Below are 19,384 nucleotides of genomic sequence, written 5' to 3'. Positions count from 1 at the left end.
AGCTGCCTCTGAAGTCCCACAGGCTAACCAAGCCTGATAGGACTCCTTCAGCCTTGTGGCTCCCTTCACCTCTGGTGTCAACAATTTGGTTTGGGAGTTACCACCACAACAGGACCAAACCACCTTGTGGCCGCAGCTCAGAGCAGCAGCTTCGGCAGTGGAGGTGCCGAACATGGTCCATTCGGACTCAATGTCCCCAGTTTCCCTCGGAATGCTGTTGAAGCTCTGTAGGAGGTTTGCGTTGAAGATCTCGCGGACTGGGGCCTCTGCTAGGCATTCCCAACGCACCCTCACTATACATTTAGGCACACCACATCTGTCCAGTGTCATCCCCCGCCACCTGACCCAACCGTCCATCATATAATCCATCATCCATCCATCCATCCATCCATCTTCATCCGCTTTATCCGAGGCCGGGTCGCGGGGGCAGCAGCCTAAGCAGAGATGCAGAGATGAGATTCTGAGGCCACCGAAGCGAAAGCCCTCCGCCACTTGGCTGTGCCTAGAAATCCTGTCCATAAAAATTATGAACAGAACCGGTGACAAAGGGCAGCCCTGGCGGAGCCCATCACCCACCGGGAACGAGTCCGACTTATTGCCGGCAATGCGAACCAAACTCTTGCAACGGTTGTATAGGGATCGAATGGCCCGTAGCAATGGGCCAGACACCCCACACTCCCGCAACACCTCCCACAGGACACCCTGAGGGACACGGTCGAATGCCTTCTCCACGTCCACAAAACACATGTAGACTGGTTGGGCAAACTCCCATGCACCCTCAAGTATCCTTGAGAGGATAAAGAGCTGGTCCAGTGTTCCGCGACCAGGACGAAAACCGCATTGTTCCTCCTGTATCCGAGGTTCGACTAGCGGACGAACTCTCCTTTCCAGCACCCTGGCATAGACTTTCCCAGGGAGGCTGAGGAGTGTGATCCCCCTGTAGTTGGGGACCACCACCCCGGTCTGCCAATCCAGGGGTACTGCCCCTGATCTCCACGCAACATTGTAGAGGCGTGTCAACCAGGACAGCCCTACAACGTGTGGAAGTGCTGTGTTTAAGAGCATAATCCATCATATAAAATGTAATCAAATGAAAAAGTCTCATTAGTTTTAATTTTTTAACTTTATGCACATTGCCTCAAGTAAAAATGTAATTATATGCAACAGTCATTGACTTGAAGAAATTTGTTTAATATTTAAACCTATTTTCTGCACATTCCAGCAAACCCAATGCAGAGATGGCAGAAACATTCAACAAGGTTTATTAAATTAGCACAGGTGAGACTTAACATTACTGAGCACAGGAAGACATGGAAAAAAACTGTGGTGTGGCGTGGTGCCAAGGTCGTGGGCCTAGAGAGTGGAATGGAACTTGGAGGAGTGACAGGTACTTCTAGAGGTCCTACTGAGGAGAGAAGAGAATGGCGTTAGAGGGGTGGAGGAGAGATGAGCACTTCGAGGTGGTGAGTATATCTGGATGTATAGCTTACTTGTAGCTGGAGTGAAACAGGCTTTGAAGGAAAGGTGGTGAGTATCTTTGTGAGTTAGATGGTGCGAGCTGGCTGACCTAAGTTCCGCAGAATCCAATAGTGCGTGATGGCTGGAGGGGAAGGCTGGTGAGGCTCAGAGAGATCCCCAGAGTGAGATAATTATCCAAGATGAGAAGGAGAAGCCAAAAGCAAGTGTCGTGGAGGGTCCAGGAGAGCTAAGGCACAGGACAAGTACATAACGTACATAATAACAAAAACACTGCGATCCAAACAGCATGACTAGATATTCAAAGTGTCCCAGTGGTATGTTAAAAGCTGTCTTCCATTTAGCGTAATGAGAGGAATGCTTAACTGTCTGGCTAACTCTGAGTCAATGAGGTTCTGTTTCGCACTGGAGTCAACAAGAGGCTGGAAGGAGTAAGTGACCTGATTTATTAACAACGATACCAGATCATCCGATGGTAGGCAGAGAGCGATGGGATCAGGTGGCAGAACTGATGAAGTGGAAAGCAGAAGAATGCAAGGCAACGATCTGTGAGATCTGTAGTTCTTTTCTCCCTCATTCTCCCTCAGCCAATTGTCAAAGGGGGGTTCATCACAAGAAATGAGCTGATCTTTCATGGTTTCATTTAAAGACTGCAAAAACACTCCTTGTAATGCTCGATCCAGCCTAAGCAGTGGCTGTCCGGAAGTCAATCAGTTAGTCAGCCATACTACAACAACCCTGCTGGAGACTCAATACATTTCTAGCTGTATCGCCCTCAGAAATAGGGTGAGCAAATTTCTTCTTTTGCTCACCCCAGAAATCATCATAAGATCAAAACCGGAGTGGATGAGAAGACAGGTAAGGTTCAGCCCATATCAAAGCTCTGCCCACAGCTTCCTAATGAGATAAGATACTTTAGTTTCGTCACTTGGAAATGAACATGGGTAGTGACTGAACATGAAGCCACATTGCAACCCACCAAAACTACCTAGTCTGGTTCCAGAAAGGCTGCGTCGCGGAAAACCAGCGCAAATGGTGGTTCCATGGCTACAAGAGGTGGAGAGAAGACGAGGCTGATGGTGGTGCAGCCGCGGCCGTGGCAGGTTCAGGACTGAGGGCCAAACTGGTTTGCAAAGCGTGAATTGAGGCAAGAATCTTAGTCCTTCCATCACTTATGGATTTGTACTGAGCTAATAGAAACTGAATGGATTATTTGTGGCTACCTAAAAATGCTCTCTGAATCTGTTCGGGCTGGAACTGCTGGGTCTATGATACTGGCCAGATCATACTGCTATGATGGCGTAGACCAGACCATGAGAGTGGACCCAAATGCAGATTGAGATGGAGGAACTGAACTGGGTTTGAATGACAAATCTTTTGTTTATAAAAAAAAACTGAGAATAATACTTGGAGCTGTGAACATGAAGCGTGAACTACAGTGGGATTGGGGGGGGGGTTGAGAGATGATAATCAAAGTCACTAAAACAGAGGAAATGATGTCAGAATTGCACTGGCAAGATGACAGGAAAGTAAACGGCTACATCTTTCAAGCCTTATTTGTCTGCAGGTGGAGAACGCCATGGTGGAGCAGTCAACGAGGTTTGGGTGAGTATGTATAGATGGTGGGAGAGATAGCAGAAATTCCAGGCGGAGTGAGACAGAGATTCTGAGTGGCAAAGACAGGGAGGCAAGCAGGCAAAGCTTGGAAATGGACAGAGCATGAATCGCGGCTGAGATTTGACAGAGAGAACGAGCGTCCAGGTAAGCGTGAACATTACAGTGAGGGTGTGTAGATACTACTAATAATAATGGATTGGGTTTATATAGCGCTTTTCAAGGCACCCAAAGCGCTTTACAATGCCATTATTCATTCACTCTCACATTCACACACTGGTGGTAGATGATCCGTGGAAGGATTAGAACACAAGGTAAATAAAACGAGCACAATGATTGACAGGAGACACAGATGGCCAAACATCAACATAGGTTAGCAGGCAATCTGGCGAAGACTAGTTGTGTGCGCTAGTCTTAAGTACAGCCCACTGAGGTGTGGACAATGGATAGGATCATTAGGACTCCGCCCAGAGCTGGAGACCACAGCAATATAGAAAAACATAGCCACTCACGCGGACCATGACAGACTGTTTTTTGCACCAGTAAGAACTCTGACATGTTACGACAAATTACGTTTATTTATATAGAAGAAAGGGTTAATAAGCTTAAAAGTTGAGGTGAGCAGTAAATAAAAAAGGGTTAAACACACAGTATTGCTCTCAAAACAGCTTCTTCCTGCTCTTAAACACAGCACTTCCACTCTGTCCACGTGTTTCCTCATTCCCTCCTCTTCAGATCTGCACTTTGAACATGGGTGTAACCAACATGTGGTGACATGTAAGAGCCGACAGGCTCCATTCACTGCAGAAATACAGGTTGTTGAGATCAGAGCTCAGACTAGTTTCAGTTATAAGGAAGAGAAACTCACACAGTCACTGACACTGAGAGGAGAAATGCCACACAAAGGAGTTCAGCTGGACCGAGAAAACTTCCCTTGTTCCATCTGTTTGGATCTACTGAAGGATCCGGTGACTATTCCCTGTGGACACAGCTACTGCATGAACTGTATTAAAACCCACTTTGATGAGGAGGACTGGAAGGGAACCCACAGCTGCCCTCAGTGCAGGAAGACTTTCATACTGAGGCCTGTCCTGGAAAAAAATGTTATTTTAGCAGCTTTAGTGGAGGAGCTGAAGAAGACTGGACTCCAAGCTGCTCCAGCTGATCACTGCAATACTGGACCTGAAGATGTGGCCTGTGATGTCTGCACTAGGAGGAAGCGAAAAGCCATCAAGTCATGTTTATTCTGTTTAGTTTCTTATTGTGAGAAACACCTCCAACATCACTATGATTCACCTTCATTAAAGAAACACAAGCTGGTGGCCCCCTCCAAGAAGCTCCAGGAGAACATCTGCTCTCGTCATGATGAGGTGATGAAGATTTTCTGTCGTACTGATCAGCAGAGTATCTGTTATCTCTGCACAGTGGATGAACATAAAGGCCATGAAACAGTCCCAGCTGCAGCAGAAAGGACTGAGAAGCAGAAGGAGCTCGAGGTGAGACGACTAAACATCCAGCAGAGAATCCAGGAGCGAGAGAAAGATGTGAAGCTGCTTCAACAGGAGGTGGAGGCCATCAATGGCTCTGCTGATAAAGCAGTGGAGGACAGTGAGAAGATGTTCACTGAGCTGATCCGTCTCATCCAGAAAAGAAGCTCTGATGTGAAGCAGCAGGTCAGATCCCAGCAGGAAACTGAAGTGAGTCGAGTCAAAGAGCTTCAGGAGAAGCTGGAGCAGGAGATCGCTGAGCTGAAGAGGAAAGACGGCCAGCTGGAGCAGCTCTCACACACAGAGGATCACACCCTTTTTCTACACAACTACCCCTCACTGTCAGCACTCAGTGAGTCTACACACTCATCCAGCATCAATATTCGTCCTCTGAGGTACTTTGAGGATGTGACAGCAGCTGTGTCAAAGACCAGAGATAAACTACAGGACATTCTGAGAGAGGAATGGACAAACATCTCACTGACAGTCACTGAAGTGGATGTTTTACTGTCACCACCAGAGCCAAAGACCAGAGCTGGATTCTTAAAATATTCACATGAAATCACACTGGATCCAAACACAGCACACAAATATCTGTTATTAACCAAGAGCAACAGAAAAGTAAAAGTAATGAAAGAACAACAATCTTTCTCTGATCATCCAGATAGATTCACTGTATGGTACCAGGTGTTGAGTAGAGAGAGTCTGACTGAACGTTGTTACTGGGAGGTGGAGTGGAGAGGTGTAGGCGTTCGTGTAGCAGTCACATACAAGAATATCAGCAGAGCTAGTTGGGGTAAAGAACGTTTATTTGGAAACAATGACAAATCTTGGGTATTACATTGTGACACTAACAGTTACACATTTTTTCACAACAAAGTCCAAACTGTCCTCTCAGGTCCTCAGTCCTCCAGAGTAGGAGTGTACCTGGATCACAGAGCAGGTATTCTGTCTTTCTACAGCGTCTCTGAAACCATGACTCTCCTCCACAGAGTCCAGACCACATTCACTCAGCCGCTCTATGCTGGATTTCGGTTTTGGTTAGATGGAGACACTGCAGAGTTGATTAAAGCAAAATAGAGAAGACAGGTTCATGTTGATCCCTGACCATTATATGTACTTTTGTAGTTTCTAAATGAGGCTTTACATTTTAGAAGCTGAGAAGTTCAGTGGTCCATTGATGTGTGAAAATAATATTGCACTGATTCAAACTGTACTTACATTTATATACCTTACATCAATATAAATCTGAATTTGTTCTTATGGCTGATAATCATGTGAGTTTAAATGATACTACTCTTCATATTCAGCATGTTTGAAATCTTTCATCAGTCTGGTTAGTGGTTTTATTCTGTAGTTGCTGTAGTGGGTTGTCAAATGCAACAATATATTGGAGCTGCAGTGATTCATCAGTTTGTCAATATTTAGAGAATTGATTGTTTTATAATGATTTTAGTCACATTTAAAGCTGGTTCCAGTTTCTGAAATGTGAAGATTGTTGATTTCCTTGATCATATCTGACGGTAAACATAATGTCTTTGAGGTTTTAAATGTTCAAATGTAGTAAGATTTGAATCCTTGAGGTTTTTGATATTGCATTATTATTGTGTCTAGAGTGATGTCATTTAATGTCATTTTTAGGGATGTAAAGTTTGATCACACTCGATCATTTATACATTGAAATATAAACACTAAATGATACAGGCCTGTATATTGTGGAGGATAGGCATCTTTCATTGCCCTGAGCTGTGTCTGGCAGGCAGAGCGTCTCCACACCACAAATCTGATGTTTCTGATTTGAAGAAAATGAGCTGAGGGAGACACCTGGTGGACAAACACAGACATGACAGGAAGAAAGACTAAAATGCAGAGGCAACAAACAGCTGGAAATACTTGTTGGAAAGGATCTCATCCTTCAGTAAAACACACAGCACACACTCTAACAGTCCTTTATTTGCACTGAAGGAAACACGTGAAGAAACCAAATCACACAATAATGAAGTGAACACATTTATAGCCAGTGTTCAAGATGATGGATAGAAATGAAAATCATGGAGCATTTATGCATTTTTAGGTCTGTGACTTACAGCAGAAGCAGCATTTACATGAATTCACCAACTGTTTATTTCTTTGTTATTCTGATTAAAATGTCAAATAAATATATTTTCCACTTTTGTGGCAGGAATTTCTCGGTCCTGCATTTCGAGAAATCTGCTGTTAAATCAGAACATTAACAGACTTCAGATTGTATTCAAAGACATGTTACTTTGTATCATCTGTCACCAGGCATGTGTTAACAGGGACTATCAGACAGTTTAGTGGCAAGGAGAAATATTAATCGGATTGAAATCCACAATTCCCAAAAAACAGGTTATGTATACAGTTAATGAAACTAAAAGAAATAAATTATTTATCCCTGCTCGAACACTCGATGTTTGTCATACTTTTTTGTCATTTTGTTTTACTTTTGTGACTCCTGGTTTTCGGCTGATTCAAAGAGGAAAACAAGATTAACAGATTATCAGATTAATACGGTGGCTGGGAAGTGCAAATCGCAACAAATTAAAAATCCGCAACAAATTAAAAATCCTTGACGGAAAGGGATTGTCTGAAATACCGGAAGTGACACAACGATTAGGCTTACTCCATATTTGTAGCACAGAAAAGTGATTTGTAGTCAGCTAAACACGGGATGTCAACAAACGTCGAGAAACTCACTCCTCACAGCGCTTCCTTATTACCCTGACGGTGCTCGCTGCACTACATAGAGAACCTGAAAATGTTTTGCCCGTTTTGTGGCGTAGCTTCAGCCTCTTCACCCCTTTTTGTGCTTCCTGTGGACGGTCTCTGGAGCTTTTGCGGGACACAGACCAGGCTGAAGGATCAGACAACCTACAGTACTGCATTCAATATTTCAACGAAGGTCACTCATATAGTGTTATCGTGGACATGATGTTAAGTTTGCATGGTGTAAAGATGAGTTTAAGGAGTCTTAAAAGTAAACTCAATAATGCTGGACTTTACCGAAGAAAACATTTTCACTCCAGAACAACGATCATTAACGCAATCAGAGCGGAGCTTCAAGGACCTGGGCGATTGTTTGGGTATCGAACAATGTGGCAGGTACTTAAACAAAAGCATCATCTTAAAGTGAAGAGGGATGATGTGATGAAAATACTCCGGGAGCTTAATCCTCATGGATGCCAGATGAGAACACGCAGAAGATTCATTAGGAGAACCTATCATTCGCTGGGACCCAACTACATGTGGCATGCTGATGGTTATGACAAGCTCAAACCATTCGGTTTGGCCATTTCAGGGTGCACTGATGGATTTTCACGCAAGGTTTTGTGGCTAGAATGTGGACCAACCAATAATAATCCAGCGTGAATACTGGTGCCAAAATTGTCCAGAATTCTTTGTAGAATTCTGCAGGGTAGCCGTCTGGACCTGGAGCCTTATTATTGGGCATACTTATCAGGGCTTCCTGGAGTTCACCTGGCGTCAGTGGCGAATCCACTTGCTTGACTGTCTAGTAATTTTGGAAGAGTTACGTTGTCAAGAAACTGATAAATTTCATTTTTAGACGGGTTTATTTGTGGTTGTCAAAGGATTTTATTAGGATTTTAGGATTTTTATTATGTTATGCTTAAAAGTACATTTTCATTATCTAGATGTGTTTGCTCTTCTTTTGCGAGCAGCAAAAGAAGCAGCAAACTGCGCTTCACATTTGATCAATGTTGTCATGAATTCCCTCTGACTTTTGCTGTTTTGTTTCCACCACGATAAAAATCACACTTCATGCACAGCTCCCTCTCTCCCTCTCTCTCTCTCTGTTTTCTGCATTATTCATTCGCTTATTACCCACCAGTCTACCGTTGTTTACAGCGCTGTCGGCCGCTGTCTTTTTCTTTTCTTTTCTTTTTCACTTAAATGACCTCGGACAAGAAAGCCTAATTTCTGCTGTTCAATACTGAAGAAATTTAAACTTCTTAAAATTATGCAAAATTGCAGAATATTGCAGAATATTTTTAAGGTTATCTGCTATAAAACGCCAGACCAGGAAAATCTCCTTCATGTTTTTCTGTGTTTTATTCTCAGTTACTTTGACACAAAGGCATCTGCTGTGATGTTCACAATTCTGATGAAGTCTCACATGTATCGGTACTGATAAATGATCAGAATTATAATATTTCTGACTGTCTGAGGCTAAATTGAATCGAATCAGGACTTTGAGAACCGGAATCGAATGGATTATAGAAATCAGTGATGATACTCAGCCCTAGTGAGCAGCCTAGGCCTGACAGAAGTGGATGTAGCTGTGGGTAATAAGAAAAGATGAAAAGAACTATTGATAACTTTTGTGTTAAGTTAAGGACTGATCCGTCTGAAATTCATAGCCAGCTCTGACACGGTGCCATCAATCTTTGAATGCTGAAAAAGCACAGTGTATCCAGAAAACACATTATATGCTGCAATAAATGCACTGCCCAAGTGTCCCCTCTCCCCACTGCCTTTCAGCAGCAGTCAGCAGCAAACAGGTCGTCAGAGGAGCCAAGATGATGATTAAGTTTAACATTTTCTACAATATTGACAAAGCAATTTAAGCACAAGTTTGTTAGTTAATAATTTAGAAATGAATATTGTCTGTATGGACTTCCCCCAAAAGAAAGTGCACATGTAAAACTGCGGTGTTAAGCGATGCGGTTGAAAAATTTGAGTGCGTCTAACTTTTGTGCCGGTAAGCCTAAATTTTTAAAGTTAGGCGTACCGGTGCGCCCATGGCAAAAAGTTAGTCTAGAGCCCTGCATATGTTACATTCACCCCCCCTGAATTTCACCAAAATCACTACACATCTGAATGGTACTGCAATACCAAGAGGCACAACGATACTGAACTACCATCACCTCCGGACCAGGCACCCCAAGGATTTTATCCCATAGTTCAGTTAAAAAACTATCCGTAAAATGGATTAAAAGAAGTTCGATAGGTTGATCAGGCCTCCAACCCTTTCAGAACACAAAGGTGCAGCCTACACCTCATCAAACGTGGTCCCATAAAGACGCACAGGGTGGGCGTCATGATGCCTCAAGCAAATACACATTCATAATACGCAATGGGATGACCAAAAAAACAGTCTATTTCAGAGGCCGAGCCTCCCGTGGCGGTAACAGGCCCCATGTAATAGGCTTCTGGACCATGTTTTCTATCAGCCTGTTGACTGACTTTACCACCCGACCTGCTCTGGTAACCACTCTGCCTCGAACATTGGCACGGTCAGGGTCATGTCTTGGCAAGTTGGATGGCTGCCCAGGATACGGGTGACCAGAGGTCTGATTCATGTCTGAGCCAGAAACAGGAACAGTCTCCGGAACAACAGCGTCCCCATGACAGGCACCTGGAGCAGAAACTGCGCCAGACTGTGTCACATCAGAGGTAGCAGAACAGTCAACCGGAGTAGGAAGAGCAAAGTGCTGGGCCTGACCAGAAGGGCTTGCTGAAGTGTGAGTCATGCAAGTCTGAGAGTCAGGTAAGGCATTGTCCACGTCCGCACCATCACATGAACCGTGCTGACGATCCGCAGACTGTGGGGCATGCTCTCCTGCCACAGAATCCACATCCACCCCATGGCTCAAATCCGAAAGGACCCACAAGGAAGTCCTTGCTGCGGTAGACTCTGTCTCTAGACTGCTAGGGTCCTCCAGATCCCCACAAGCACTGAGATCCCCCTCACTGGAGAAAAGGTCCAGGGACTGACTTCGCAATGAATCCTGAACAGGAAGGAAACTCATGTCCAACAGAAGGTTTCTGTGTACAACCTTACTCTGGCCTGAAGAGTCACTGATCCTGTAAATGTGGGTCCTGGGATGCCTTTCCACAACAGTATAAACCTGAGGCTCCCACTTGTCTGCAAGTTTCTTCTTGCCCCGCTCGCCTTTATTGGCAAGCAGGACGCGATCCCCAACATTCAGAGACACACCTTTGATTTTCTTATTGTATTGACGAGCCTGATGCTCCTGCTCATTGCTGGTGTGCTCCTGGGCGATCTTGGCAGCCTCAGACAAGTATGACAGAAGAAGCTTGGAGTAGCTGTTAAAGTCCACCACAATGGGACCATGCAGAACAGACTTGAACATAATGTCGACCGGTAGTCGTGGGACACGGCCGAACATCAAGTAGAATGGGACATATCCAGTAGTCTCGTGAACAGTTGCATTATAAGCAAAGGTCAATGTCTGAATCTGCTGTGGCCATTCCTGTTTGGCTCTGAGAGGGAGAGCTCGCAGCATATTGCCAAGTGTGCGGTTGAACCACTCCGTGCCACCATTGCCCATAGGGTGATAAGCAGTAGTGTGAGACTTGGCAACGCCGGAAATCTGCAGAAGCTCAGAAAACAATTCACTCTCAAAGCTGGGACCTTGGTCTGAGTGAATACGCTCAGGGAAACCATATACACATAAAACAAAGTCCCACAACTTTCTGGCAACCTGCTTGGCAGTCTGATTCTTGCACGGGAAAGCAAAGGCCATTTTCGTGAAGTGGTCAGTCGCCACAAGCACATCAACAGAGCGCTTCTTTCTGTCCTCTGCTGACCAAAAGTCAATGCAGATGAGCTCCATGTGAGCAGAGGTCTTAATGCTCTCTAATGGGGCTCGTGCTGCAGTCTCTGGAGTCTTGGTGAGTATGCACCTTCCACAGCACCGAACATGCTCCTTCACATCCCTCTCCATATTGGGTCAGAAAAAAACGTTGCCTTGCTAGGTGGAGGGTCCGAACTTGACCCTGGTGCCCTGCCAAATCGTGGACACCTTTCAAGGCCTGCGCCCGTAAATTGCTGGCAACACCAACTGGAGTCTCCTTGTTTTGCTCGCAGGGTCTCTCGTCTCCCTGTAGAGAATGCCATCCCGAACCTTGAGCCTCTCCCAGTGCTTCAATAGGGCCAGTGCCCTGGAATCCATATCATGTCTCTCACGCCTGGAAGGGCGCCTCCTGCGGGCTACGAGTGGCAGGACAGTGGAGATGATAGGATCTTGAAGTTGGTGGTCCTCCAGCTCATGCAAGGTAAGTGATGGCAGTACATCATTGCCAACTGGTTGCAACTGCTGAACAAGGTGGAGAAGGGAGGCAGCTCCGCAGCGGTTTCCCAGTAATCATGGTGAACCAAGGTAGCCTTGACTTCCGACAAACTGTAGGAATCTGCTGAGGTCAGAGCTGGAGCAGGTTGTTGGGCAACCTGAAGATTTTGGACACCAAACCTGAAAGCGTCCTGCACCTCATGAGCCACCGCACCTTCTGCATTCCGCACCAAGTGCTCGTAGGGCTCCTGAAGCAAGTGCCCACCAATAGAATAGGTGAAGAGGTCACGACTGAGTGCATCTGCTACAACATTCTTTTGACCTGGGATGTACCTCAAATCAAAGTTGTAGGATGACAGCTTGGCCACCCACCTTTGTTCATAAGCGTCCAGCTTGGGCTTGGTCAATATATGAACGAGCGGGTAGTTGTCAGTCCACACTGTGAACTTGTGCCCCTTCAACCAGTGGCTGAACTTTTCAGAGATGCTCCACTTCAGGGCCATGAACTCAAGGCGATGGGCTAGGTATCTCTGCTGTGACCTGCTTAGCGCTTTGCTCGCGAAAGCAATAGGGCGTGCCTTATCCCCGTCGATAGGCAATTGTGATAAAACCGCTCCCAGTCCATCCAGAGAAGCATCCACAGACAAAATGAACGGTCGTGAAAAGTCGGGATGAGCCAACACGGCACAGTTAAGGAGGTCCTCCTTCAGTTTATGAAAGGCCTTGTCACACGCAGGGCTCCAATCTGCAGCAGTCAACTTCCTGAACATGCCAGCACCCCTCCCAGCCTGACTAGTCTGTCCCTTCCTCTTCTGACCAGCCATCAGAGCAAACAGAGGCTTGGCAATGGCTGAGCAACCAGGAATGAAGCACTGATAGAAAAAGACCATTCCTAAAAAGGACTTAATCCTTTTCACAGAAGGAGTGCAACCATCCTTCTCCATTAGAGCCTCCTTTGGCATCTTGGAAATCACTTCCACCTTAGCTGGGTCCACAGCGACTCCGGTCTGGTCGATGACATGACCAAGAAACCTGACTGACTTCCGCAGCAGATGACACTTCTTTCGACTCAGCTTGAAATTGTTGTCTCTCAACCTTTGAAAAACAGCTCAGAGCCGGCACAGGGCTTCCTCTTCAGTGGGAGCAAAGACCAGGAGGTCATCCAAGTAGCAGAGCAGACTGGTGAAGTTGAGGTCACCAAAGATGTTCAGCATCATGCGCATAAATGAAGCTGGGCTATTGCAGAGCCCTTGTGGCATCCGGTTGTATTCGTACAGGCCAACAGGTGTTGTGAAAGCGGTGTACTTCTTATCCTCCTCACACATTGGAATGTTGTAAAACCCAGAGGTTAAGTCCATCGTGCTGAAGAAGGCATTGCCCCCAAGCGCAGCAAGGCAGTCCGCTTGGTGAGGGAGTGGGTGCGCATCCTTAAGAGTTCGCACATTCAACCACCTGAAGTCCGTACAAATCCGCAATCCAACGTCCTTCTTCCAGACCATGACGAGGGGTGATGCATACTCGCTGATGGATTTGCGAATAATCCCTTTCTCCTCCATGTCAGTGAGTACCTGCCTTAGTTGTTGGTAACGAGCAGGGGGTACTCTTCTGTAAGGCATGTGGAATGGGCGTTCATCAGTCAGGTGGATCCGATGTACAAAGCGTTTAGCTTCACCACAGTCAAGCGGGTGTCTAGAGAAGATGTCCTCATACTGCTCAACCAGCTCAACAAGCTCTCTCTTTGAATGTAAGCTGGCATGGCATGAGTCAATGTCAAGATCACCCAAACCTAGGGAGCACAACGTGTCATTCAAGTCAGCCTCAGTAGCGGCTGGCCCACTGACTGGTACCTGGGCCATACTCGCCATCTTGCAGGAGTCCGGCGGGAAATCAAGGTCCTCCACCGCAAGGCAAGATGAAACGACAGCAACCCTCGAGTTGCGTTTCAAGATTAGTGGTTTTGAGGAGAGATTGGTCATCTTCAATGGCACCCACCGATCACCCCACATGGATGTGATCAAGCGGACAACAAGAACGTCTCTCGGCCCAGACCCAGAGGTGCAAGGTTCCATGATGATCATGCTGCCTGGAGAGACTGGCACATTGCTGGGCAGCCTGCCCCATACCAGATGCTCACACTGTGGGAGTAGTGTCACAGCACGAGGCAGTTTCACAGTGCCAATTTTGTCAGGAACCTCCTCACCCCTCCATCTGGTGGTGCACGACATCATGTCCAAGAAGTGCTCATAGTCAAGAAGCGAGTGCTTGCTCCCCACAGAGACAAGCTTACAATAGTCATCAGAATGTTTCATAACTCGCATCAGGTACTTGAGGACATTGGAGCCAATGATGAGCTCATCACGCTGGCCCGACACTACCAAAACTGGCACAATGCATTTCACACCGTGGACAGTAAGTGTCAAGTCATAAACGCATTTTGGGTGGGTCTGCTTCCCGCCACAGCCAACCAGCACAATACGTTCTGCTGACTGCGGTCCACTCACAAGAGCTCCAGCCTCTCTAAGTGACTTCTCGGCCTCTTCACTCATAGTGCAAGCCATGGACCCGGAATCCATCATGCCCCTCAAGTTAACCTTGTCATTCACTGCAACTTGGGTGTAGAACAATTCACTAAATGTAGGCACTACTGCTGGTCCCTGAACCACGACACGGTATCCCTCTGGCATTGTTGAACAGGTGTTGACATAAAGAAATTCAAGATCCGATTCATCATGATTGAGGGTATTAGGTTCATCCCCCACACTGCCCCTCTCCAAGTGTGGGTGATTCAGTTTTCCGAAGGCCAACTCTGCCTCGTGACAGCTCCGGCCACCCGTCCCTCACGATGACTGTGACAGTCCTTTTTCCAGTGACCAGGAGCAAAGCATGCAAGACAGAGATTCTCTCTTCTGCAGTGCATGTGAGTGGAATGACCAGTGTTGCCACAGACCTGACGACTCTTCTTAAGAAAGAGTCCGCGGGTAAAACGCTGCGAAGGCGCAGATGCAGGGGCTGCAGTCTGCACATTCTGACATGCCATCACGCGATCCAAGAGGCTGATCAGAGCGCGCATGCCAGTCACATCAAAAGGTGTTAGTCGAACCAAGCTCGCAACCAACTGACTGCTGACTAGACTGAGTGGTCACAGGGCATGTTGGTGACTGTTGGAACTGAGGAGTAGGCATAGGCACCGGGCAAGAAGACACTGATGTCCCAGAAGGACAGGTTGTCGAAACATCAGCTAGAACAGGAGTGAAGCAAGCTGTTGTGGGCGAAAGCTGACAAGCGAGGTTTGAGGCTGGTGCTGTAGGCTGAGACTGCAAGGCGGCACTGGCCTGCACAGGCTCTGATGCCATCACTTCTTGAGGCACAATAGAGCAGTTGTGGCTAACCTCTTGCCTCTGTGAGGTGTGGAAACTGCCCTGACTGCGTGTCCTGAGTTCACGCTGGAAGCTATCAATGCACTCTTGAACCTCAGTGGTTGTCCACTCCTCAGCTGGTTTGATGCTGAGCCTGTTCAAGAGGATGGGGTCAGGGCAATACTTGATGAACATCATCGAGACCTCACGCCCCAGATCCTCCACATTACGCCCCTGCCTACGCAAGCACTCGTCAGCAACGTCAATAGCATTGTTTAGCCTTATCCAATATTCCATCACTCCCTCATGTTGTAATGGTTTGGTGTTATAGAAGTCAGCCATAGGCATAGAAGAGTAAGTCAATACACTAAAGTGTTGTTTCAGAATGTCAAAGATCAATTCAGGAACCTGGACATGGTCAAGTGAGGGGTTGTGACGTAGGGTGACCTTCACTACATCCTTAGCCTTCCCCATCAACCTAGCCAATATGTCATGTGATCGCTGATCTGTTGGTGTGCTGCGTTTTACAAAGTGCATTTCCACCATTTCAACCCATTCATGAATGGAGAATTTATCACTGCCGTCACCCCTGAAAACCGGTGGCTCCTTGACGTCTGATTGCAAGACAAGTTTCACCCCAGACAAATTTAGCTCAGGGGGTCCCTGCTCAGCCTTAGAGGCTTCAGTAGGCATACTGGTCCCCTTATCACCTTGCAGCTGGGCTACAATGGACTAACCAATCTGATTGGCCAAATCTGAGATGAGTGTACTCAACTCAGCATTGGCAGCTGTCTGCGGGGTCTGAATGTCACAGGCGGGAACCTGGAGACGAGTGGAACAAAACTTGGGAGCAAATGACACACCAACTTTAGGTGTCTGAACCCCATCCCCAAGAAACCACCCTCGCCCCAAACTAACAGTAGAGGAAACCCCATCAGGAACACCAGTTGCCTCTGAACCAGATACTGACTCCATAATGATGAATAAAGCACAATCACAAGAAACAAGATTCCAAATAGTGCAACTGTACAAAAGCAAACACAGTATTCATAACTAACACTTAATGTTATTCGGGATGAGAATTGAGCAGATTAAATGTCCAAGCTCATTCAAAAAGTCACACACAAGTTAGGAAAAGCAACCAACTTGGCATAAGGGCAATTGCGAAGAGCTCCCCACGGTGATCGAGATGACGTCAATGCTTGATGAATCCAAAGGGTCACGGCACCAATGTAACCTGTTCATGGGTTAGCACATGTGGCTCTTTACTGCACATCTGCAACACAGAAATACGGGTCTGATCTGTGTGTGTCACGCGCCTGCCAGTACACCCCTCCTCCGGCCATGCTGAAAGGAGCTGTGTTTGCAGCTTCATTAACGCTACATAATATAATAAATCAAATACAACAAATTGTTTTAAAACATTAACTTAAGCTCTCAAAAACAAAAAGCACAAAATAAATAATATGTCACTGAAAAATCATCAAAACAACTTATAAGAACAATAAATAAAATAATTAAAAACAACAGTCAGACAAATACAGTTTAATAACCAGGACCCAATATTCTAGTGCTTATAGTTCAAACATTATACTTCAGTACAATCATATTAATAACCGCCATCCAACAGGCAATACAACACTGTACTTATAAAACAATGAATGAAAGACTGCATCCCCAAAACATAAGAACATCTCCATACCTGCAACACAGAAATACGGGTCTGATCTGTGTGTCACGCGCCTGCCAGTACACCTCTCCTGACGAAGGAAAAAAGAGTGCACGCTGTTAAAAAAACCCTCAGTGAATACACTCACAAGCCGCTAGCGATCAGGCTAATTTAGCATGCTAGCATTTCAGCTGCGTTCTCGGCTAAAGCTCATTAAAATCGTATATTAGCAAACTCCGTCCTCCACAAAACTTATCCCGAACGAGTCTCTTAATGACAAACAAAAACGCGGCGGTTCGGCTGTATTCACATTGCAGCTTGGGATCTGAACAAACTTTAATTCGCAGAGAGCAACGTGGCAGTGACTTACCTCCGGCCATGCTGAAAGGAGCTGACCGGGGCACACATGCACGCGCCTGCGTCACCACGCAGCACGCACACATACGAATGAACACAGACTCAGATCACACAGGTAGGAGAGTGAGATGCAAAACGAAATATTTAATTAAAAAAAGGGGTGTTTTGGGTGAAATTCACAAGTATTTAACACATATGTTACACTGACATGTGGCGAACAGTAATGTTTTAATGTTCTTTGTTATTGAACATTTGCACATAAATAAGTGACATAAAATTCAGTACTTACTTTTGAAAGTTTGCTCTTCAACCACCTCGCTTCAGCCATCTGCCATTTTTTTTCCGAAAAAAATATCCACACCCAGACACACACTGAATTGTGGGATATGTGGGGCCACGAAGTCTACAACGGACCCAGCCTTCAAATTTGGGAAATGAACTGTGCATTTTTCGACCGCATTTGGAGTACACGTTGAAATGGGACACCCTTCGTGGCGTCGCTTGCATCCAAAGATGTTGCACTCCTGCCATCTCCTGGCTTTTATTCTCACTTCACTTCCAAATCCTTAGATCCTCTTGATGAGACCAGTATTTCTAAAAAAACGAAAAGCCACTCCTTTCCCTTCATCATGACTTAACTGATTAACCACTTTTTCAAACATAAGTTCCATTCTCCTTTGACTTACATACTTCCTACAACTAATAAGCACATGTTCAACCGTCCCCGTAGCATTACACCAGTCACACAACCCAGTCGGATGTTTCCCCATCCTAAAAAGAGTACCATTTAGAAAGCAATGACCTGTTTGTATTGATGAGATGAAATGAGATAGCCTTTATTTGCCCTGCCAAGCTAAGTAAACAGTCTTCCAGCCAACCCAGGTGGCCTTGTATGGAATGGGAAGGAACAGACTCAACACAGTTGTTATCAGGGAGTTTTTGTTCAGCTCCAGCCTTGAGCCCACAGCTGGCGCCGAAGGGGTAGCCGCATTATGATGGTGATTTTTCTTTTGCAAGCAACTCATGAGAATTTCAAGCTGTTTTTAACACTCCGACACTGGTCTCTCAATCTCCTGTTGGATAGCTGCGAGTTTCTCCATGATGTTATTAACCCTCAATTTCGTGGTCTCGTCACTTTTTCGCTCACAGAGCAGATTCTGAGACCTCACGACCACAGCCAACTGATCCGAGATGTAATCCAGCTTCCGCCCAGAGGTGTTGTTCTGAGTGGATTCTTCCCTGATGTAATCCAATATATGCTCAGAGGTGTTATTCTGAGTATTCACTGCAGCCGTAAGCGCCTCCAAGCTCTTAACCATGCTGCACTCAGTGAGCCCTTTCTGAGAAGTCGCACCTCGTCCCATCGTTTCAATCCCAGCGGGCAGCCCTGTGGGGGTTTGAACAGCCGGTTCCGCTTTCTTAATTCTCCGATAAGCCAGGGCCAAGCCAGCTCCGATCAGCAAGAACCCTGTTATCATGGTTCCGAATAAGTAGATATCTTCAGCGTCCTCGATCGACAGTCCCGCAAGGCACACGATCCTCCATTTCTGCCACCCGTCCATCATGTATCCGGCAGGGAAAGTCCCTCCAGGGCACTCGGGCTCTCCCGAGCCCAGACTTCTCGTTGAGAAAAGGGTGTCAATAGCATTCAGAGACCAGTTGATCAAATCCATAATTCTCTTTTAGGTTTTAGACACAGACTGTGAGAGAGTGTTCCAGGGAAAGTAATACAAAAAACACGAGACTAGACAGGGACATAAGAACTAAGCAGGGAAGAGAAGAGAAAGGAGAAAAAGTGCGTCCACCTCCTCCGTGAGCCAAAGCTACTTATAGTAACCTCCTCCTGTCTATTTAATCCACTATGGCTCTTAACTTCTATTGTGTTTTGTAACCTATATAATGTCTCCCTTTTGTTTCATTATCCCATGCCATTTTCCAGAAGAACTTACTTTCTGTCCAAACTGTACTTTTCCTTTCAGATTTTGGCAATGGTATCTGTACATCTATATCTACGTTTTTAACAGCTGCTTTAGCCAACCTATCTGCTCTTTCATTACCCAAAATACCTACATGAGCTCCACATTAACACTATATGTTTATTTTGTTCAGACAATCTGTGATGAGCAAAAAGAATTTCATACAAAATTGGCTGATGGGTACCTGTGTTCCCTTTTTCAATACTTAATAATGCTGGCAATGAATCACTACATATTAGTACTTTTGACATTCTACTGTCTTCCACCCATTCTAAAGCCAGCAGTATGGCATATAACTCAACTGCATATATACTCAGAAGATTTGACGTTCTTTTTGCAATCTTGATACTTAACCTCCGCAATCGCCACTGCT

At 45.9% G+C, this 19,384-nt stretch overlaps 1 protein-coding gene across 1 annotated transcript; it reads left to right on the top strand.

Annotated features, from left to right (window-relative positions):
* Window positions 1-3,914: 3,914 nt before the first annotated feature.
* LOC116333349 (tripartite motif-containing protein 16-like) lies at window positions 3,915-8,187 on the top strand. Its single transcript, XM_039610377.1, has one exon. It carries the CDS (start codon window positions 3,984-3,986, stop codon window positions 5,655-5,657), a length of 1,674 nt encoding a protein of 557 aa, XP_039466311.1. The 5' UTR covers window positions 3,915-3,983; the 3' UTR covers window positions 5,658-8,187.
* Window positions 8,188-19,384: the final 11,197 nt, after the last annotated feature.

The sequence above is a fragment of the Oreochromis aureus genome, linkage group 3 (genome assembly GCF_013358895.1).
Source record: "Oreochromis aureus strain Israel breed Guangdong linkage group 3, ZZ_aureus, whole genome shotgun sequence".
Classification (NCBI taxonomy): Eukaryota; Metazoa; Chordata; class Actinopteri; order Cichliformes; family Cichlidae; genus Oreochromis; species Oreochromis aureus.
The sequence above is the reverse complement of the archived record's forward strand: the minus strand, read 5'-3'. Positions and strand labels throughout refer to the sequence as shown.